Source organism: Neodiprion pinetum, chromosome 3 (genome assembly GCF_021155775.2).
Source record: "Neodiprion pinetum isolate iyNeoPine1 chromosome 3, iyNeoPine1.2, whole genome shotgun sequence".
NCBI lineage: Eukaryota > Metazoa > Arthropoda > Insecta > Hymenoptera > Diprionidae > Neodiprion > Neodiprion pinetum.
In genome coordinates, this window is record NC_060234.1 from 26,559,044 (window position 1) to 26,583,403 (window position 24,360).

General features: G+C 41.4%; 1 protein-coding gene across 8 annotated transcripts in view; it reads right to left on the minus strand.

Annotated features, from left to right (window-relative positions):
- Positions 1-24,360, minus strand: part of tmod (tropomodulin) — a 73,881-nt gene that overhangs the window by 22,958 nt on the left and 26,563 nt on the right. Inside the window, exon 1 of one of the 8 annotated variants that reach the window (XM_046618102.2) lies at positions 23,023-23,724. The exons of 6 other annotated variants lie outside the window; for them this stretch is intronic. In XM_046618102.2, coding sequence (XP_046474058.2) covers positions 23,023-23,136 — 114 coding nt within the window. In that variant the 5' untranslated portion in view covers positions 23,137-23,724. Of the gene's footprint in view, positions 1-6,326; positions 6,488-23,022; positions 23,725-24,360 lie in introns of those variants that run through there. One more of the 8 variants, XM_046618110.2, reaches the window with a different exon arrangement.

Genomic DNA, 24,360 nt, shown 5'->3' on the forward strand with positions numbered 1-24,360 from the left:
GTGGTTCGATTATTTATAGTCGACGGTACCGCGGCCACTAGCCTTCCCGCTAACCAACTTGCCCGTGCAAACGGGCGGCGAGTTGCCCGTGACCTACAGCATCGCAAACGTCACATACATGCATACCTATAATCGCATATATGCCTACGCGAAAACGGATTTGCAGCACTGCATCTCGCCGGCCATTCCATACGCATCCGATGTCCCGATGACTTGAGTAACCGGGGAGAACTCGAAAGCAGGCTGGCCTGGAGCGTCTCGATTGGTTAAGGATCATCGGAAGGATCGAAGTCGACGGAGCATTGAGATGACTGTAGTGTAGACCGTCGTTTTTTAATGGATCAAATTGAATTTCGAGAACGAATCGAGACATCGAAGAAACACGATGTCGAGTCGAGGTTGAAAGATTGAACGAATTTTTCCTGGATCGTGACCGATGCAATCTCGGTATACGAATGGCGTCGTGGTTCGTCTAATGATCACACATGTTACCCCAACCCGGTGTCCACTGTGCGGTAGACAATGAATTTCTGTCACACCTTCGCGCGTCGAGGTGCGGATTTATACTCGCGACATCTAATTATAACGGGGTTTTAAGTAAATGACAGCTAGCGTGACGTAAGAGATTCATCCTAGTATAACACTCGCGGTGATAATCTAGTTTGATATGGAAATCAGGTGAACGAGACGCGAAAGAAGAACAAGAAATCATCAAATGCAGCCACGCGTAAATAAAAAAGAGGAAGATGATCCCCTGTTTCGATACTTTTTATTCAAAGTTGAAAGCCAAATTCAAAGGTCGTCATTTTTTCCCCTGTCATTTCACTTTGTAGAGCTATCGATCACGCTGACGTGAAATTGTGTAATTTGGGGTAAAATTAACGAGGCGATAAAATCCTGCTGCTTCACGTTTCGGCAATGGCTCGTGCCCAAGTACGCCTGTCGATAATCCTATCTACCGGGTGACGAATACCTACTAGTGTAGTTTCTGCATTATGCCCTGTTCTGTGCCAACATCATCAACATCCTACAGAGCAATGGAGAGTTAGGGAAACATTTGGTGAAGCTGAGTCTAGAATCAATGTTTACGTTAAAATTGCTCAGGAATAGTATCGTAAATACGAAAACGATGAGCAACGTTCACGAAAATAAATTGGAGAAATAAACTACCGTACGCGGTTTCTGAATCATCAAGGCATTGCACGATCCTTATTGCTCAACGAGTACGGTGTTCATCCTACTTAATCCCGGAAGTCCTGGGTTCAAGAAAATCAAGTGCAATGTATTGCCGATAAGAATTTCTGTCGCGATCCGTGTATAATGAACCTTATATATATATTGAAAGACGTCTTCCGAAGGAAGTTTGGATGAAAGTTGTGAAAATTCATCGAGAATATCACAACAAAGTCCGTAGGACGTCGCAGCGTCTGAAATAGTTTATAATACGCAGACGGCTAACACATGTTTCGGAGTTCAATCTTCGCCGAGCATTTAAGCGCAGTGTGCAAAAGGCGTCGGAGAATGACAATATAAAATCAAAGAATCGAGAAAGATTTCGTTAGGATTTAAAGCATTTCAATGGCCATTTAACGGAAGAAAAAAGTCGTCGGGCTCGACCGTTTGTTTGATGGGGGAGACACGTCAAACCGTAAAGTCTGACTAGAAAGATTAGACGGAGAATTTTCTTTCTTTTTAAAATATCAACCGCAGCGTTATACCTGTCAGATATATTTAGATCAGCTTCATTCATTTTTAAAAGACGATCATCTTCTGCCCAGCTGCTCGGCTTGGAAGATTAACTTTGGAACGGAAGACCGGAGACAAACTGGATGATCGACTAAATCTGCTGGAACTTCGCTAGATCAACGGTATAATATCAGATCATTCGGCAGCTGCGAATGCTTGAAAAATAGTCAAAAACACAATGATCGATCTTCAATTTCAACGTTTGTAATGACCGTCGATGTGCAAGTAAGTGAGAGAAATACGGCGATTTTTCAATCGCACGTTTCCATCTCCTGCAGCTGCCACCATCACAAATTCGAGATTTAATGTCAGTCGCATTACGATCAACAGCCAAGATCAAAAAAACATGTCATCATGGTTCTCCGGTCGTGAGTTAACGCGACGCTGCACGGTTCAGCAGAGATCAAGATGTGGACATCACGAGTTACCAGACTTCGACCGATGCCATATTTGTCCAACTTTCTATCTACCGTACAGTAAAACACACGTGTGGAAGCTGCTCACCTGCCAACTTAGCTGACGATAATCAGCACGCTTGTTAATTAGTCTCAAAAAATACTGAACAGTTATACTGCAGTCATCTTTTTTCACCACAATTATAGTACGTAGTGTACTTATAGGTAAGCTACGTTGACTTTACACCAAGCAAAAGTGCCGAAGGCTGTGTTTCATTCGCGATTAAGTTGTAAATGATAAACGGACCCTAAACTAACAATAAGCGTGGCAACAAGTGGCGACCAGTGTTTTTCACTGGCTGCATCGTTGCATGGATAATTTTCGAACGAGCACATTACATAGCTGCACGCCGTGTAACCTCTCGAATATGATCAGCGTATTGGAAGCCGATCAATATCGAGCTAGTGTCTGCGACCCAGGATCACGAATCCCGCAACATTGTAATTTATGTATAATACCGGCTATACTTGTGTAATTAAATACCGAGCTATCGCCGTACGTAATTACTGTTTCACAGTCTTCGATGTACGCGATCTCTACGAGCAAAACCGTACCTTGATATCACGTATCTCGTGACAACCCAATATTCGCTCCTTGGTATAGTGAATCTCGAGTTATGTACCAGCAGTTTACAAGGACCCACTGAATTCTGGAAAGCAAGAGATGAAACAAGAACTCTGTGTGCACAACTTCTCCGGAAATCGTACGCTTCATTGCCTGCAATTTACTTCAACATGCTTGGACCACCGGTTGAGTTATCCCCTCATAACTGTAGTTTCTCGACATTGCAATAACGGCACGAGAACATTGAGACGAATGAGCTGAAGAAGAACTAATTCCTGTACATATGTCGGACTTTTTTCGGTTACTCGACGGGTGGTTAACAAATCGGACGGTCATTCTCTCATCGAAGAACCAAATGAGACCTCAACATTTGCGAATGAAAACTTTATCACGATGCGAGTATGAGAGGCACTTTTATCGATCGTTACATGCTTGTTCCGATTGCCGCAATAAGAGAATCCAATTAGTTTGATTGTGGCTGAAATCATCGGAGGATCCCTCCCCCAATATTTACACGTGAGTGATGCAGGTGACTGCGATTGTGAAATTTTGGATTTGACAAGAGATAGCTAAGAAGCTACAATCTCTTGATTACGAAACGCCGTTTGTCAATAGTAATAGTAATATAAAAAAAGAATAATATCCAAGCGGCACTCTACCGAAGTGTCGAAGCACAGGCTGACCTTTACAGCTCCAGCATCACTGCTCGTCCTTTCACTTTTCAGCCGTGAAATGATAATTACGAATGCAGGTAAGGCTACTCAATCACGAGTAATTATTTGCCGCGTGGGCAAACCAGATTCGCTTCCCAACCGATATGGTTGGATCAGCGTCAAGTGGCAAGGGTGGCTGGCTACGTAAATAGATGCTGCTGCTTCAACACGGAAACTTTGCCTTGTTGATGAAGCGATAATTTTTTATTTACTCAACTCCCACACTAGAAGTGATAATAAACTTGGTGTGGCGGACCTTCAGCCTTCGCATTGATGTCGAGTTATGGATTCCTTCGATATCGTTTCTTGCCACTTTTTATGTTTTTCATATCTTGTGTCTCGTAAAATTATACGTTCGATGGATATGTTAAGCGTCTCCTGCATGCTAGGTTCGAAACTTTGACTCAATTTTGAATTTTTCAATGCGAATCATGCGAGCAGCTTGTAAGATTTCAAAAAATGTATTAAAAAAAACCGAGAATATGCTTCTCTGGTAATCATTATCGTACAGAAAGATTACGCTAACCAATTATCGACTATAATCAGCGAGTGAAATTTGAACCTTGCAAGTTATCAGCTTGAAACGATTTCCCGTGCGGTTAATTTATGGAGCAATAATTTGTCTATCAAGAACACGTCAACTCACTAAAAACCGTTCATCAATCCAGACTAACTCCAAAACTGACACACGTCCAAATCTGCTACCATCATAATAATCCCACGATATGCTTCAAAATTCGTATTACTGCCCAGCTGGAACAAGATTGGTTAAATTTCATACCGAGGAATAAAAAAGCGTGAACGAGTGACGAATGTTGATGAGACCAACGATCATGATTAGAATTGGCGAATGAAAAAGAGTTCGCAGTCCCGTGGGACAGCAATCATTGGGCTCCCGCAGTGCGTGCCTGTAACAATTTTATTTTCACGGTTATTACGAATCGATCCCGTTATATTCCGTCTCTGCAACGATGGTCGACTGTTCGTGCCAGGAAACGGTATCACTTTATTCTCGGGCTGCTTCCCCGGTTCTCCGGGCTTTCGATCGACCGAATTTTGCCTTGGGGCCTTGACAGGTTTATTTGGGCCGCTTAGGGACCGCTTTAGGTCTTCGTTGCGTCGACCAGTTGACAGGTGGGTCAGCTGAGTGACGTGACGTATGCTTGTATGTAAAATAACTAGTACTTGTACAGACTAGGATGCACGCAGTTTCCACTTCGATTTCGTTGCATAACATCAATGAAAGGCAGACGTATTTTCTTCTTTCTCCACCACATGGTGTTTGCGAGTGTGGAGGAGAAGTCGTCGCAGAGATTTTTATCAAAGAAACTATATAAGGGAATTCACGATCTTAATCAACTCAAAAGTTTGGCGTCACTTTCGACTCATTTTCGCACATGCTTTACTCCTTTGCGACGCCGGCATGTCGGGGCTTTCTTTACGAATCGTAAAGACACGGGTCAATGCTCGCAATCATCAACAGAAGGCAGACGTATTCCTGAATTTTATGGATCGAATCATACATGAGAATACAGCCAATAGATTATCAAATTACTATCAACATTTCAATCTACGATTCAATCACTGGTGTTTGATGCACGGATGATGCAAATTTTCCTTCATCGTGATAGAAAAATATGTGAAATAGTCTCACAACCGGATCTCTCAAAGTTTTTCAGACTCGGTGTGAAATAGTTATTGTCATTTCTTAAACCGTGCAATTTTCCTAGTAGTTGCAAATGATTTCTGCTGCAAAACAATAAGTCACCACGTTTGGAGTCAAAGAGATCATTCCTGCAGCTTGTGAGCTTATCTTGGCGACCCCAACGAAGCTTTAATAGTTCCAGAAGCAAACGTACCGAGCATTGATTAATGTCTTTTCTCAAAACAACAGTAAATCGCCAGGTTTGGAGTCGAAGAGATCATTACTACAGTTAGCGTGGCAATCCATAGATTCTGGTACACGGATACAAAAAGCGACGAAGCGTTAATAGTTCCACAAATAAATTTAGTAAGCGTTAGTTAATGTCCTTTCTCAAACACCAAAATGTTTCCGTGAATGTCTGCACTAACCGGCTGAGAGTTAACCCAGTTATACGTGTAATATAGTGCAGTCTGCACGTATATACTGTATTATAACTGCTATACTAGCTCTAGTTAGCATTCAGTTTCTATTTTCATTCGTAAATATTATACAATGAACGGTATATATATAACAGCGACATTTGCCCGATTATTGAAAAGTCACGTACCAACGATCAGAGTACCAAGAGGTCAGCGATCGAGGTACTGCATGCAGCCGATTGCGCAATTCTTGTATCTAAGGTTTGTATTTTCTAACATGTTTACAGTTTCTATTTTCATGCTGTGAAAGGAAACCTCGGATCACTGGTCCAGCGTGAAAGAGTTGAAGAGACATACTTATCGTAATTTCCAATCTCATTATAATTTGTCAGGTGTGAATTATCAGAATCAGTCAATCCTACTGTATCCTTCCATCTTTTAAATGTGGTAAAACCTTTCTGCGACGACGCAATTACATCGACGCTTCCATCTGCCGGTTCAGTCGTAAATAATTTACTCTTCATTAGCGGATGCCATAAACACTAAGCTAGACACCGCATGCACGCATGTATATCGATTGGAGAAGTTCGCACAGTTTGTATTGAGCGACGAGATCGATGCACAGAATGAAATTTTACCCTTATTCTTATCTCTAAGAGTTGCGAAATAACAATGAAATGGATTTTATCCTCGTAGGAAATAAAATCCAGAGGTAAGAGGCCTCGGTTCTTTCAACGTACTACACACTTATTAGTAGTTAGTAACGAATGATAAAATGCTCACCAAAAATGATAGCTGTATCCAATATTTCGTTGCACTTTATCGGAGCTTCTACAAGCTTCGAAGACACGTGTCTGCACGCTACTTGGGAGTTCGAAACCTTACGAAGGAAGACCGAGCAGTGCTACCCTGACAAAGGAACGGAACTGACCAGGAGGAAACCTCCGGAGTGAATGGCACTAAACAACAGAGTTGTGTTACGCTGGAAGGCGAGGGGAGCGAGAGAGACGATGGCAAAGAGAGAATGATAGGGACTACGATGCGGACTCACGCACTGTGTAACACTTATCTCTCAATCCACGTGCATTTTGACAGTGTGAAGAAGGAGGGTGACCGCATCCCGGAGGTGCGTTAAGCCGCATCCTGGAAGTGTTAACGAGGCAAATAGTGCCCCAGGAAAATCAGAGTCTAGGAAAGCTGATCGTTTCTTTCAAGATATCGGGATTGGAATTTGCCTTGGAAGCAGCGGCGCACTGCGGCTTCGTAGGATGAAGGTCATTCGGGTCAATTACGCTGTGAATAGACTCTAATGAAATTAGCGTGGGGAGTGATGACGCCATTTTACCAGGATGATATCACTTTCGGCCCGCGGATTAACGGCAACCATTGTGTGTAATGTGGAATGCCTTGAAAAAAATCTATGACGGAATAATAGCTCATGCGTGGCATAAAATCGGCCGTAGACTTTAAGGGATCGCGATATGATCGTGTGGTTGAACGATATCGCGGGATTCATTGACAAAGGGCATCGAGATGCCCGATGATCAAGTAGCCATCGTCTACGTACAATGATCCAAGTGGCGTGGGTATAAGTCCGTAGTGACAGTGGCGATGAAACGTCTCCGAGTTACAAGCAAGCGAGATGTTTTCATCTAGCTATTACCTTGCGGAAAGTGCACAACGTCTCAAGACCTCACCTCCAGAGAAGGATGGAAAGTTTTACGAGCAACAAAGGTGTGCGCAGCCCAGCGGGCATTTTGCCAAGAGGATAACAGCAGGCGCAGATTTCTCTCGGAGTCGGCCGAAATATTCCTTTTTCTTTCTTTCTTTCTTCTTTTCTTTCCTTTTCATTTCTTTTTTTATTTTGTTACTTTACAGGATATTAATGGCGTAGGCGTTGAGGTTGATACGCGTTGCGCATATGAAACGAATCCCCCAATTACATGCGCCGCATCGTCTCGGGATAAATTCGTCCGATGCACTCAGGGTTCAAGGTTCCTTCGGGGTTCCATGTTCCCGAATTTATGTCGCGGCTCGTAAAACCCGTGGCGTCGCGTTAGCCCGAAATCCCGTAACTCACTTGGGAAATTTTCACTCTTCCTCAGGCCAGTGAACGATCCTGGTCTTCGAGTCTTACACACGCTTTTTCTTTTAATTGTTCAGGGTTCATTCATTCTGGGTCCCAGTTCTCACGGATGAGACAAAAAGAGGTGAAAACGTCGTTCTCTCAACGCGACTACCGACGAAAGCGATACCATTGAACATTAATTTCCCTCTTAAGCATTCGAGCGTGCATGGGAAAATAAAAACCGGAGTAAACGTAGCCAGTTTATTATTTGTCCGTTCTAAATCCCTCGTGGATTACAGATTATAGGCAAGTTAAGCTCGTTTCGTTTAATACAAAGGAATTTTTTCATGCATATATCTAATTGAGCGCTTGTGAATTGCACGCCAAAGTTCACCTCAAATCTGTATCATTATAGCGTGTCAGACATAAATTGAAAATTCATTTGCAAGAGTTTTAAATTGGAATTCTGTCGAATATTTATACCGACACCGTTTCTACAAGCTTCTGAACAATCTGAGACAAAGAAATTCGTAATTCAAGCAGCAGATGATCATTTTATTCCTCCTTGAATTCCGTGCTTTGTATTCTTCTCTGTTTCGCACGAAGTTCATTGAATTGTGAAAAATACAAGTATAAAAATACGGATTGTGGAGTACGCGGGAATTTTTAGTATCTGATCAGAATCGCAGTTAAGTAAATAAAAAATGTCTGCTAAACGGTGATTCTATTGTCTACGCGAAGTGATTTATGCTTTGCCAACTTGATTTGAAACCACGCTTTTCCTCTCTTTCCGCAAAGTCAAAGTCATCGAGCGTTTCACCTTAATTTCATGATTTCTATCAGTTGATGATGTCATTGACGGAAGAAATATTCACAGATACGATAAAAAATATGGTGTGTACAAAAAGACAGCAGTGCCTCTGAAGTAAGTAAACCATCAGTTTACTCGCATGCAAGTCAATGAGGTATACAAACACATTCCGAAGCTTCCAGTAACACTGAAACCCACATCGCAAGCACTACGCTGCATTGATTACGCGGAGAGATTGTCGTTTTCAGAGTAAACAAATGCCATTTCGTGTCTAATTACATTCTAATTTTTTCCTTCGCATTTCCGTTTCCAAGCGAAGCTGCAGGCTGCGTTACCGATGAGTACATAACTTTCTAATTCTATTCATTCAATCGACTACTCGCTGCTCCCGATGTTTCAAACACCATGCAGAGAATTGCAATTGGGGCATATTATACGTTGTGTATTATGCGGTGTGAGGAAATTCAATCGCATCAGGATAAGTGCAGGCGTATTAGCTCCCAGACCGTTTATAAACCCACTTAAAACACGTAAACGAAGTGAATGACATGCAAAAGCCGATTCTCCTCAGCACGTGGGTGTGAGTTTTCGTCAGAGGAGGCTTTCGCAATTCCCAGACAAGTTTATCCTATCTCTAGAAAATCAAGTTTTACATAGAAAGCGCACATCTGGACCGGGAAATCAAAGCCGAGTCGGACTGATGTCTGGGAAGTTTACAACCAGGGCGTTCCACTTTTGACTCGAAGTAAGATGCGTCGTGCAGTTGAGCTTTGAGCTGCAGTCGTGCGATATGAAATTCGTGCCAGGTCTCATCAATTCACAGAGTGACGTTACTTCTCGATTCAAATGCGTTCCACGATTGATAGTCATTCCGTTTAAAAATCTCTGGCATTATTTTTATCTTTTTCATTCGTCATCGCCAAATGTAATATTTACTACGCGTATAGCCGCGTGAAATTAGTCGAGCTAGTTATAAGCGTATATTGCATTCGGACAATTGGATTCTGACCTGACTAACGACAAGACAATCGGCTGAATAGCACGCTCCACTGCCTATATCGACGCCAATACGAGCTCTGGTAAGACGCAGACTCACACTGACCTTTCCTAACGCAGCAACGTGCCCGTCGCATGTGGTTTAATTCCGTTCTGACCGCAGGAAAGTTTCCAACTTGCTTATATCCGGAGTTTTCTCTCGCCGATAGTTAATTCCAGATTGTGAGTTGCGATAATCTTTGACTGGGACGAACCCTAGACTTGGATAAAGTACATTTCGCAGTAAAAATTAATGCAGAGTGTATTGGTAAATTACACAGATATGCCATGATCTGAAAAGTTGGATCGCAGCTGTTACGAAATGTACAGACTGACTGCAACGTTATCAGTAAACGTTTAAAGTTTATCGGAAATTTTGTCAAAACGATGTTTCGAGCAATTCCTGAAACTGGCAAAGAACTACCTACACGTCTGATTAACGACTGACCATGACGTAAAACTAATTAACATAACAACGTCTAACTGTTTACACAAGAATTTGTAAATTCGGAAACCAATGACCTCAGCGCGCATGAATGCACAGAAAAGTTTGAAAGTACATATTAAAGCAATGCGAGCCAATCAATTTCAAAGCTCTCGGTGGACCTGCAATTTGATTAATCAGCGAAATCGCATGTCAGGTTTTTGCTCCAATTGGAGTTATTTTTAAGTGGTGGATAAAAACGCGATCTCTCTCTCTCTCTCTCTCTCTCTCCCTCCCTCCCTCCCTCCCTCCCTCCCCTCTCTCTCTCTCTCTCTCTCTCTCTCTCTCTCTCTCTCTCTCTCTCTCTCTCTCTCTCTCTCTCTCTCTCTCTCTCTCTCTCTCTCTCTCTCTCTCTCTCTCTCTCTCTCTCTCTCTCTCTCTCTCTCTCTCTCTCTCTCTCTCTCTCTCTCTCTCTCTCTCTCTCTCTCTCTCTCTCTCTCTCTCTCTCAGTCCCTTTGTCTGCGATCAATGCATCCCACGAGTCGATGTTCAGAATAATGAATTTTCTCCAGTATGCGTAAAGTAATTTTCCAGTCAACAGTAGCGTGCAAAGGTACGGACGGTATAAAGTAACACGAAAATTCTGCTCACGTGCAGGCATTGTTCAGGAGCACGAAGCGCGGACGCTTGGTCTCTCCTGTAATTGTAAGCGGAAAAGGTTTCGTGTTTCTCTTTACTTTCGTAACAAGGTTTGAAACAAGAAATAAACGTCGACGGTTGACGGACGGGTTTGAATTGGCTCGTTCTGTTACGGCTGTTGCTAACTTTCCGCTAATTCGCTGACAGATTTTTTTCCATCAAGTCAGGATACGGCCTCTCGATTACATGTAATTAGGTACTCGTTAGGTCGAAATGAACGGCTTGGAGTTTGATATTGTGTGATAGCAAAAACCACCGTTGATTAAAAAAAAAACTGTTAAGATAAGGAGGAACAAATTTCAAAATTTAACATATCACCGCCTTGATCAGATTCAGACTTTGTAATAAATTTTTCTCCGCCGCAGCTGTTTTGTTAATCACACGATTAGCAGCGATAAATTACCAGAGTTTGTGGCAAACGCGGTAATATACAAAAATTTATCTTTTGTTTTCTCAACAGCCGTCGGTAAATAGTGAAATAAAAAAAAAAAAAAAAGAAAAGAAAAAACTGTATCGGAATGCAAGATCGTATATTACAAATTATATGTAATGCAAGAAAACTTGTCCTCCTATATTTCTGCACAGATGCATGCGGCTGAGCAAAGCATCTTATTTATTGTCAGAGAAAACGTGAGTCAGAAAAAACCACTTACGAAATGTTTGTTCAGCATTTTTACATATTACATAGCTATACACCTGTGTATATCTCGCGAGATCGAGCCACACTATTCCGAGAGCATCTTTCGTCGTGTGCACTTCCCGGATCCTGCGCATCAAGATTCGATGAAAGAATCAAACGATTTTCAGACGTATTTTTTTTTTCTTTCAAAATTCGCCGGCATCCAATCTAAAGGTAACTTCGTTACATTATCAGATAAATATCGTATAAAAATCAGTTCTCGATTACACTTTGTGGTATGCACAATTATTAAAAAATCATGTAATCGTAATTTTTCACAGTTCTGGCAAAAATGAGTAGAAAAAAATAATTCTGACGACAAAGCGTAAGAGATCTCGAGTATAAAAGGTACGCCAAAGGTCATTGACACTTTCAGGTAATTCTCTAACTACTAGCGGTAAGTAACTATACGACAGCAGTGCAATGGCGAGACGTTGTTACGGGCATGACGTTGGGGCGCGTAACTTTATGCATGCATGGGCTGTGAGTTTGAAACGGCATGGCAGAGAGACAAATAATCACAGCTGTCAATCGCAGCCGCAGTAGCTTCGGTCGCACAGTGGAACGAACACGTGTAATCCAGGCAATTGCTGGTTCTATTTATAAGCCGCGAGAATATAACGCGATTCAACGTTGAGATCCTCCTCTCCGCCAATGTATACGTATGCTTATATCTATACCGTATAGTATATCATATACGAGTAGACGTTTCACGAATAGGTATATAATACATATTATACGTCGTCGAACCACTCGTAAGAAATTAAAACTATAAATATCATCTCTTAGAAATAGATTCGCTTTTGCTAGAAGCGATGCGCGATGCGACGATTTCACAGCAAGACCAGAAGAAAGAAAATAGGAAGAAAAAATTCAAACCGTCAAATGCCTGTAACGTAAAAAAAAGATCTTTTGTCGTTTGCAGTTATGTGAGAGATAAAAAAAAAAAAACATATATATATGTTTAGTCGACTCTGTTAAACGATCCAAAAACAACTTGACAAATTTTCAGGGCATAAAGAGCTTTCATCATTCTCTTATTCTCAAACCGACGCTGATCGATGACGGAACAAGGATCGAGATGGGTAAATTTTTTTCAAAAATGTTACTAATGTCGTATTTTAGCCTGTCATGCGGAGCAAGCACGAGCCAAAAGTAGAATTCTATACTCGGGTTTTTCAAACACAAGGGGACCGTCAAAATTTCTGCAAAAATCTACTAGAATTGATCGAGAAACTCTGGACAATCGAAATGGATCCGAAAGGCCTTCCGGAAACTGCAGACCGGACATTTTGTAGGAATCTACGATAAAGCCACGTGTCGGTCTAATTGTAAAAGGCGTCTATGTCCATCGCAAAAACGCCCGATTTGTTCACCGTCAAGCTATCTTTCACGATTTTTCCAATATTTACCCGGTGTGCTCAAGTTGTTTAATACCACCGAGTTGTTTATTATCAAACAGAGAAGTGGGCTCGGATTTTTGAGCAGTAACAGGCCGCGGCTTGATGTGCTGGAAAAATGAAACAATGTGTGTGAGAAATTTAACGCCTCGTTCGCAAAGTCAAACAAAACTCTCGGTAGAGGGATAGTTTCGTTCTGCACGAGGCAAACTCATCGTTTATGCAAATATTGTAACCAGCGATGCGGAGGAATAAACGACGTCGATTCCTGTGATCGGTTAACCCAAATTCCAAAATCAAACTGTTGCCGTCAAATTTTTCAACGGCGATAAAACCGCCACAATGATATCGTAACGAAAGCTCAACTGGCTCGACTTTCTGGCTTGCAGACGCGTGTGGCTGACTCACTTCTGTCTATTTTTTCCCTCGAACATCACGATTTGCATGGATAATTGTGTGATTTAGGAAGAACGAATTGCCACGGAAAGCTTTATTCATCTACTCTTATAATTTCTCATTTCTAACCATCCGTATGACAGTGGGCACTATATTCTAAAAATGTGGCTTGAAACTGCACAATTTAACGGATTCTTTTCTTAGCATATCAAGTAAATGTTCCGATTTTCATGGTGAAGAGAAACTTGGATTTAGAAACATTTAGATATCCCAATCGTAAGTCAAACTGACGCATAAATCAATTTTCCAGTAGACTGGAGCAAATGACGTGTCAATCCCGACTTCCAAAGATCTAATTCCACGAAAGCGATCTCTTCTCGATCCCTGAGTTGGAGGCCTTGAAGATGATGCAACTGATCGATCCGTTTCTATGCTCTCCTTTGTTTCATCGTAAAATAGGCGGCAAACCTTACATAACAAATCACGCAAGTAATAAAAATATAGACTTTATTCATTGTCGACGGCCTGCGTGCAGAAGCGCTTGAAACCCATAAGTTTTTAAGGCGTGTGTTAGTCTGTTTACAAAATCTACTTATGGCGAAAAATATAAGCCGACCCCTCGGCTACCCATTTTTATATATAGCTCTCAGCGTTGATTTGGTTTAAATCTTTAAACGTCAACAGTTTTGAAACCGATTGCAAATTTCAGGTATGTACCGATTTGCTTAATATTTTTTTCTGTGAAACCCGGTGAAATTAGTAACTACATTAATCACAATGATTGAATAACGAGCTGGTAAAAATATAACTTTAATACTACGTATTTTGTTATGCCTGACTAATTTGAGAGCAGTGCGAGGTAAAAAAATTTCACAGTATCGGATGTGAAAACTTCTGCAATGTGGTAATACAATTTGAGTTGTATAAAGCTGAACACTCGTATCAAGGCGAATACAAAACTACAAGACATAATTGACTACGCTGAAATTTAATACAAAGCTCTCGTCATTCAGGCACATATAAAATTATGGATTCGTTAATATTATTATAAACCGAACCAGTCAATTCGGCATAGTTCAAAATTTTTCTAGTCTGACCGTGTTGAACAAAGCCTCCAAACATGTTCAAAAATATCTTTCAGGTGAGGTTGAATAAATAAATCGCGAGGACGGTGATACCAAGTTTTTGCGGATCGGAATCGCTGTTGAGTAAAACGACGTGGGCGTAGGTTCGTTATGTCACTGTCACTGTTCGAGCACAGATGGCAATTCATGTACACAAGTAGGCGCCCTCGGGATTCTCTTATATACGCCTTGCGTCGCTAATTGGCTTTTTGAGCCCAATTTATTGCGATTAGAGACGGGTTTTTTTTCACCTGTAATTATAATTCCCATTAGCGTTACATGTGTTGCAGAAACGTAGAATTTAACCGCGAAACGCGGAGCAACAGTTTTCCTTAAAAAACACGGAATGACGCAACCGTTTGATAATTTTTATCGCCTATCTGCGGACTACCGACAACAGTAGGTCTCGTAATAGACTGAATTTCCGCCTTTTGTTCCTCTGATCACTTCAAAGTCTTACGGCGTGCTCGTTCTTCCTTTTTTTCACTGCAAACCCGTTCGAATGGAGTCGAAATGTGGTGATTATTTTTAACCAAGCTAAAATGTGTATTAAGTATAGATTGACGAGTTCACGTCCAAGACTCCGATGCCCGACGTTGTCCGACATATCACGGGTTTATTTTTACTCGATATTTCATTACGGGGAATCCTAGCTATTTTAAAGATTTGCCGTGACTAATTAAAGCCGAGAATTTTCAATGCTTCGTTTCGCTGTTTGCGCACAGAGATTAAAGGATATTTATCTCCTTAAGTCAGTGTGACACTAAATTTCTTCAACTGCCAAAAGGGAAAATTAATCCTGTATCTCATACGTACGTTTCCTAAACGCGAGGATTTCTAATTTGTTTAAATCGGTCTAATTACACCGTATACAAAAATGTGAGGGCGCGAAAAATTAAGGGTGCAAAATATTTTTGGCACATCCTTTAACTATGAGTTGAGACTTTCACGAAATTCATCAGATATTCTGTGTACGAAAGGCAGGAGTGCGGAAAAAGGCAAGCCAATAAATCAGCATCAAACACATCTTGCAACATCTTAAATAAAAAGTATCTTAAATCCTCGGTCACAATCTAAATACGTGAGTATAAATCGTATGAATCATGCAGGGTAACAGACGCTTCGAATAGAGCATCGACATTAACGAGTAAGCAAATAAACGAATGAATGGAATAACGAACAAAGCCATTTTTGCCTAAGTTCATAGATCTTTTTTTTAATCCCAAATGGAATTTTGTGTGACGATGATGCGAAGGAAATTTGTACAACACAAGGTTACTTACATTCTGTGATTCTATCTAATTTTATTTCCACGTGAAAAACCCCAATTTCACACAATTGAAACAATCACGTGTTGCCAATTGACGCAATAAATAAACTGTTCCACATCGTAGTTTACGTTTGTAATCGGAAATATATAACTTATTTTTTATTGTCAACGCAGAATACAAGTACCGAAAAAACTGCACTTGCGAAACGCTTCTCCTTCGCATTTTATGATTTTATCGTGATACAAAAAGAAAGATCGAGTGAATTCCTTTTTAAAGAAGTTCCTACTTCCATGCACATCTGGTTAGAATACAGTTAACGGACAATAACTGTCCTACGATTCAGTTAATTTTCTAATTATAAAATTACATTATGGCCAGTATGATGTTAACATGAAATTGAAATATCAATTTCATTTCTCTCGGCAGCTGAAGGCATTAATTGAATTAATTAAGTACCTAAAACAAGCTTTCACTTTAGAATGGCTAGTGCAATTATTCATTGCAAATATACGTATTAGTCATTCAACAGGTATATAACGTACACCTACGTTATCATAGAACCACCTGTTACGGAATAAACTTTCGTTCCAAGTTTTTTGATGTTAAATGCAAGCTGAAGATCAAGAAATCCGAAAATAATTCTAATGGAATCCTCTCAGACGAATAAATCCTAGAATAAAGAATAGAAGATAAATATACTTGACGGTGCCATAATCTATACCCTGGGCAGCTTTTTGTTGTCGGATGCGTTCATGATCAAGTATCGTTATTTCTCGTCCGAAATACACATATATATAGCGAAATTAAGTTTTGGCAACCACCGTGGCAACGCTAGATAAGCGGGCGAAAATACGTTCATTGAATGTGCAGGCGTATTTGCATCCGTCCGAATGGCGTGAATATACGCATGTATCTGTATAATATTGCCACTACCATTGTACAAAAGGAATTCACGATGCACAGTTGTCAACGTCCTGACGTCAGGCGACAATTTTTCCGAGCCAGAATTCGTACAGAAATAATGTGTGGAAGAAACCGCGAAAAATAACCAAGAACAGCTGTTGCCTTTCAATTTTTGCGTGCAGGATGTTGTCATCCGCTGTGAACTTGGTGAAGCTCGACTTCTCGGCTTCTCGGAAGTCGTTATTGCACGTATGGATACCGCGACGAAAACCTTGGAGCTTATCTACTCATCAGCCGTGACGCTTTGAATTCAAGGCAAATAATTTTCGTACGATTTTAAACGTCGCTTTTGCTACTACGAACGCCTCACTCGACGATCCAAGAATGTACTTCGACGATTCTGGCAGGAGTGCACGAGTGCATTTAGTCGGATCGCAAAAGAGACGCCTGTATTAATCCGAAGCGACAGTATCGCCTTCGGAATATACGACACGTCTCGCATACCGAGGTTTTCAATTATGCGGAGATACAGGAAACTTCAAATATTCATTTTTGGCAAGAAGCTTTGCGCATCAGCCGAGGAGCAACGACGTGCAACGGATGAACTTCATCCAACCGAGCGAATGTGTTGCGACTTAAAATTTATCCGTCGGGGAACATGGACAACTTTTTGGTTCAATTTAAAGGCGTTTTATATTTATTTAACTACCTGCTTCTTTGCTTTCAGGCAAAAGGGAAAATTACAATAATCAAATACGTTGCTCGATCGGTTTTTCATCCAGCTACATAATCTCGAAAAGGTATCAACGGATTTTGTTAATTCTAGTCTGAATCGTCGCCGTTTTTATAAACCACAACTTAATAGATTTTGGACATCATTGGTTGAGTCATTCCTGATTTACCAGCCAAGACGAAAATTCTGTTCACCCGAAAATAACTCGAAAAGAGGATGAAGCCATCCAGATGAACTTTAGTCATTTAGTTTTGCGTTATTTAATTTGGAACTGATTAGACTTCGAGCAAATACCGTGAAGTAAAATTGTTATTTGTGGAGTTACGTGCGAAGACGTATTTGCGAAAACAGCGTGAGGTTTCGAGAGTGATCTCTTCAGGCTATTTAGTTTTCCTGCTCGTTCTATTTTAAGAAGAGATTCTTTCAATAAAGGATACATTGCAGGTATAGTTTGGTAAAAAAAAGTACTAAGACCAAGAGATCTCAATGCAGTTAATCAACTAAAATTTCATTGAACAATAAATCCACAATATCAACTAACAAAATCTGGTTATTAGCAACTTAAGGTCGCCCAAACCGTTTCCCGGCTGCGATTGCAGAAAATTTCTATCCTTCATTCTATCTATCATCACCATGATAACTGAGTTCTTAAAAAATCGTCCAACATGATTTTTTTCTAGCTGGTAATTCAATGAATAAAGCACGGTAAGTACCGTCATATGAGGATTGTAAGCTCTACAAATTATGATCTATAAACTTGGTTATAGACAAAAACCCGATACGATCGATCTATAGAGGACATCAATAAATGTATCTAATATATATGTATACATCTTTATAATAGCTAAAATTTCAATAAAATTCAATTTTCTAATACTTTTCGTGCTATATGGGGGCCATCATTTTGATCGACTTAACCAATTCAACCAGCAATTCATTCTTACGTCCGAATCCTTCAGCACAAACAAATAAATACATCCGCTCAAGTTTAAGTCGATCGACTTTAGTCAAGGCTATGAAACCTTGGTTCTGTTATAATTCCTTAAATTTTGCGCTTTTTCGCACGGAATGTGCACTCGATCGATCCGTAATTGCGAGCTTCAGAGGATCGTGAAGCTTCGCAAAGAAGAAACGCGACTCGATCTATCGTGGCGGGCGACTTCAGCGTCTGACGACGGACGGTTACGCCACTTGACGCCAAGTGGAAGAATCCCTGCTCGGTCAGGCACCCGAGAGGTTTATCCACTTGGTCGAGCGGGCGAGGAGACAAACGGTAATCGGGCCGTTTTCCGGCTGGGATTTTTGTGACCCAAGTACCTGTCAACCCTGCACGTTGCGTAATTCGGCACGTTACACGTGCCAAGAGAGTTGAAACGATTTCACGTCTGAGAGTAAGTATACGAGAGGTATTTGTCGACTGATTTGATTTATGGAAAAGTTTTCCAACATCCGGCACAGTGGTATTTTATTATTCATAATAATTAAGAAAAACGCTTTGAGACACTTGGAAAGTCTCAGTTATTGTTCAAATTTTGAGCTTCATCTAAATTTCCGGCTTGGCTCGATATCCCGCCAAGTTCGCCACTTTACTACCGCGACTACACCGTAAATCCATTAGGATAGAGCTACGTTTATACCTGTACCTCGAAAAATCGTTGTAAACGTATTACTGAACATATTTGCGGAACCTAAATCAGTTGAATACTGCAAGCACACAGTAAAGCAGATAATTTCTGCTCCAAAAATAAATGTTCACTCAAAGCGTTACTTCGCAACATCAAGAATTTCTAAAATGATAGCAACTTTTTCTGGCAGTTGAAATTGCGATTTCGGCACACGATATTCTCTTCGCATAAAAATCGCGTTTCTTGCATTTCTACCGTTAGCAAACATGATCAAAATTTCACTGCAAATGTACCTAATTCTACGAATTTAATTCGAAAATTAGTTTTACTGAAAATGACTCTTTAAAACCGTATTTTTCTTGCAATAAAAATACTTTCGAAAATCGGATTTTCTAGTTTCTTGTCGCCGACTGACTTTCGGCTAAGACAGCTCATCATCAGGAGAGTTGTAATTTTAATTGAGTAATGTTAAATGTAATAACATGAATTGCCAAAATCCTGAGAACCTGAAAAATCGCAAATAAGCGAAAATTGAGGTCATATGCACACTTTACAACATGTTACAAATCTTAGGTAACACGCATTGTTTATTGAGCAATGAGTGAACCGTGTCATTGCGGTGTAAATCGTTGTTACGATTTGCAAGATTTCATTCATTCAAAGCAGCTGCATTATCTCAGATCCCACTAATATAAGTGGCTGATTCGATTAGTTTCCGTGTGACGCAGGATTGCCTGGTGTACACTGTAAGCCATTTTCACTGCGCGCTATGCTGAATATCAAAGAGAGAAATATTAACCGCGGCAGAAACACTGTAATTAATTGAGCATTGCGACGCCTGTCGCGAAAACGAAACGCTGGAGGGTCGCCATAATTCATAACGATTCACATTCGTCAGTGCAGCGACGAGCATAAAATCGTTCTCGAAAATTCTCAAACTATTATTATTATGATTCTCTCAACGAGAATTAAATCGCTGATTGTGAGCTTTGTGCTTTCGAATGAGTTGGTGTATAAAAAAAGTATACCTCAACGCTTTGATGCAAAGGTTCAGCCTGACTTTTGATTCGATTTGATTACGCTCGCAGGGTTGTTGCCGGGATTACAAATTTTCTCAATCCAAGTGTCTTTCGATCTCGTTAAGACTGAGCGATCGCTGTTCTTCGAATCTAATACCGATCTCTCTTTGATTCGATAACAAAAAAAAAAAGGTAAGTAAGCCTTCGATTCTCTACAGGCAGTTTAACCGATGCTGCAGTTTGACGATATTCGCTCTGTGGTGCTGGAATATATAGGATTGGGAAACTAATTTTAAGCACCACCAAAAAACGATCACCCATGGCCGCGTTTCCCGGTGAGCTTGACACTTGCTGCACCGACGACGGCGTGCATTTACGATTTGAATCTCTATTTATCGCGAGGCTTGGGCATGGTCGGTAGGTATAGCCGACCTTGCGGAAAGATGGGCCTGGCAACCGTCCTAGCGAATCGTCGGCGAGGTGCGCATTCTCACGACTGCTTTATGCAAGCTATTCATAGCCGATATCTCATAATGGAAATCTCGCAGGTATGCGGTTCCCGAAAGGACTCGATGACAGCTGAACGATCGGAACCCGCGTAGCTATGCAAGCGTTTAATGCAGTCGTGCAGTCGGCGCTCGTGATTTTAAATAACAATCTCTGTTTTCGGCTCGCAGAAATAATCTGCGATTTGGTTAGGTAGGTGATTGGGAGGAATAGAGGAAATCATCGCTGAGACAAACGCGTGCAAGTGTAATGAGACGAGGGTCAAATCATATGTGTGACCAGCCAAGTTATCAGTCACGTCGAAAAAATACCGGAGTAAATAAGCGTGGAGAATATTTTTCAACGCAGATGATGAAAATAAGGAATAGATTATAAACCAAATCGAGTTTAACAGATCATTTCGTCCCCGCGCCAAGACTTTTTTCACGTATACAACGGAAAGCCTACGAATTCTTGTTCTTCGATTTTAGAACGTAAGAAACACGATCGTTCGTTACATTAAAATAATATATGCTCGATTGATTGAATATTTCCACGACAAAATATCACGTGCGACAAGTACACGTTTTTGATGCGACAGAAGTGTAACGCTGTTTGATACGAAAAGCTAATGGACGAATTCCGTCCTGGTACATCCCGTCTCTTCTGTATTTATTTAACAACGATGACAAGGTTCGTCATCATACGGCTTGCTTAGTATCGCGTATACGTAGTGGGTATTAAAATATCGCGAAGCCAAAGGACGTTTGCGTATGAAAGCTCCTTGGATTCTGAAAATAAACCGGCGTGCCGATTATAGGCGGGACTGTCATGGGGATGGTTATAGGCGCATCGGGTGAATATTGCATGAAAAATCGAGTGCTCGGTGTAGGTACGACTCGTCATCTCGAACACGGCTGTGCAAGATTATAGCTGTGTATGATTTTAGCAATATAAAATCACCAACATCTGCCAGGGTAAACGTACGACGAACGTTTCAAGATGTGAATTTGACGCGATCGTGGGAGCTCAATGCCGTCGTATAGGTATCGAAACAATTTTCGATGCGAGGCAGCCGTTTAATGGCGCGGAAAAGTGGATACTGACTCGCGGGTTTATATTTCCGTCGTTTCGATTTTATTCCTCGTTTCATGCCTTTTATACGTGTTTAGCAAAATTGTAGTTGGGACCAAAGATTAGACGGCAAGATGTATCAAGGGGATCATCGATGTAGACTTGCGAAACGTGTAAGCCAGACGTGAATTTGCGTATTCTGCAAAGTGAAATCTTCTGGGAACATAAATAAACCGTTTTTCCTGCGAGAATAACATTTTTACATCGTGCAATGTTGAAATCCCTATCCCCGCGATGCCTGAATACCAACTAATGAGAAGAAACCAGAATGTTTTTGATTTTTACTGCGCTCGAAATTTCAGAGATATCAAATAAAATGTAAAACGCGCTGAGCGCGGCTGTCAAAATTCAATAATAAAGCTGTCGACGCACCTTCGGCGATCCAAAAAATCGCGCACGATTCGACGAATGAAAAATGAAGAGTTGGACGTGAGAAACTCACATTCGTAGACGATAGTAGCAGGATTGTTGTCAATACGTACCTGAAACATAAAAATTAAGAACAATTGTTACAAGTTAGCAAGCTGAAAAATTCTTCGGTATTTTAAGATATGGTTAATCTTATAGATTGAGTGATCGGGACAAATTTTATCGAATGTGGTATCAGCAACGAGCTCATCCTGCACGTGCCAAAGATCAACGACGAGAAAAGATGTGGAATCATATCTGTGGAAATACACAGCAGCCAGGGAGAGGCTTAGAGGCCACCAGACGCGGCATAGCTGCCGCGAAGACGTGTGAATCAACATATTATTTTAGAATCTGGTTGGTAGAATTCTTTGTTGTATCCGTTCTGCACGATGAAAATCCACTTGCCCCGTGTGGCAGCACGTTTGCCAATGGCAATGTCTCAGCTTTTAGCTTCTATTTACCGGAAAAATCGTACCGCCTGACATTACCTTATTAAACTAACCTGACCTGACCTAGTTTACAACACCCACGTGTCTGGTCACGACCGCATGTCTGCATGACGTTTAGAAAAACAAAAAATCCCCGAATTGTTACCTGGACTAGGCCTGTAAGTATCGAAGGGATATTTTTGGGAAATTGTCAACTAAGCTCAGTGCCTTTTTCTACCAAACGAATAAGACTTTTACTCGTCGAGAACGGCACTAGATCATATTACAGTGTCGATGTTGGCCCATGTTTTATGCGCCGAATCTTTGCCAGTTAGGGAGTGTGGATGATGTTTCGAAAAACTTAACAAGCAACAACGTCGCACTGTAATCGGATTTTTGAGTAATACAAAGTCAAGCCGCGAATCCGAATGATTCTGGAATATTAAAGCTGTACTTAAACTTGTGCTAAACCAGCTGGAGCTTTCCTGACGCATTGATTATAGCACTTAACGCAGGGGCGAGTTTGTTTGGAATCGCTTCAAGCTGCCTGGTTCTGCTTCGTAACGAAAGGCCAAACAACAATTTCATATTCCAACATTCGCTTCCGCTTGTGGCAAACATGAAATGGATCAGGAGTAAGCTTAACAACGTCTAAAACTGGTCAAGTCAAGCCGAGAAGTTTGAATTTAGAAGAATTTCCAGACCAAAAATTACAAGGATGACGTCTTTCCGTGACGCAAGTTCCGAAACAATAACATAATTTGTTGGCCCAGCACTCGTTACTTCACTCGATACTCTGTTTGGCAACGCGAATGTTGTTGCATCAAGCTCACCTCTCTTCTCGTCGTTGTTTTCGTCGTCGTTCTCGTGGTGCTCATTCGCGTTGTTTTGCTCGATAAATTTTCGTGCGGCGAGTCCCAGTCTTGGAAGACTTCGGTGGTGGCCATGATTGCGACAGTGATGGTTTGAACGATTTTCCCTATTCCTTTCGTATCACTACAACAACGAGTCACACTTTGAAATGTACGAGAACAGCCGAGCCTTTGAACGAACCAACTTTTAACCACACTGTGCGCTTTTTCACTGTGGACTTTTTACCACCGTAACAAATGTCGACAAGTTGTTACAGGTTTAACGGTCACTACGCAGCTCTCGAACGATATTTGCAGAAGTCTTCTTGAGGCTTAGCAGCAATCTACAATCTCCTCAACCAGCCCGGTATACGACCGTGAATTTCTTTTCTTTCTTGGTGTCAAACGGTCATCTGACAACCGCAGAGAAAGTGTTTCAGAAAAGTGAAGACGCCATGGAACACGGAGGCAGAAATACTCGATTGGTCAAAGGTCAGCGGTAACATCGCCGTGGAAAGTCAAGCCGCGGCACAAGCTCACTGACTAACTCGAGACCCGGTGGAAGAATCCTGGAAAACGGTGAAGCTGTCGGGATTGAAAAGTGGTGGAAGGTGGAAAACGCGGGGAGAAACGGCCGGATGCAAGAACGTGGAAGTTATGCGCAAGCCGAGGAGGACCACGCGCGACTGAGGGCGGCGCTCTCCAAGCGGATCAGCAGAGCTGCGGGCCTCGCTTCCAATTCCAGAAATACGGGGAAATAAATATAATTAGGATAGCGATGGAAAGCTAGTCGCTAGTCGCTAGTCGCTAGTCGCTGCTCCGCGACGTCAGGCCGACGTCGTCTAAGACTTGGCCGAGCATCTACGGAACGCCTTGACATGTAACACTCGCATTCTGCACAACGTACATCAGATGCACGCATTCCATTTTCCCGTGCCTGCCTCGGGCCGACGAAGAAGACGCCGGAACGCGGCTGATTCATGGGACGGTCAGTCGACGCCCACCAGAATTGATTCAGAAAATTTTTACTCTGATTTATGGACCGACGCGATATTTGTAGCCCGTTGACAGCTGGACTGTGAATATCGGTTATATCGGAGCAGAAAATGGATCGCGTACTTTAGAAATATTAGACTATCTGGATTATCGATACGATTACACACAGACCATTCAATCGTACTGCCCCGAACACGTGTAATTCGTCAAGTATTTACCTGCCGGAATTATCTGGTCGTTCGCCTCGGAAACTGCAACGAGTAAACAGTTTTCTTACTCGCTGTTTCACTCTTGGCAATATCCGAGAAGTGTGAGGAATAACTG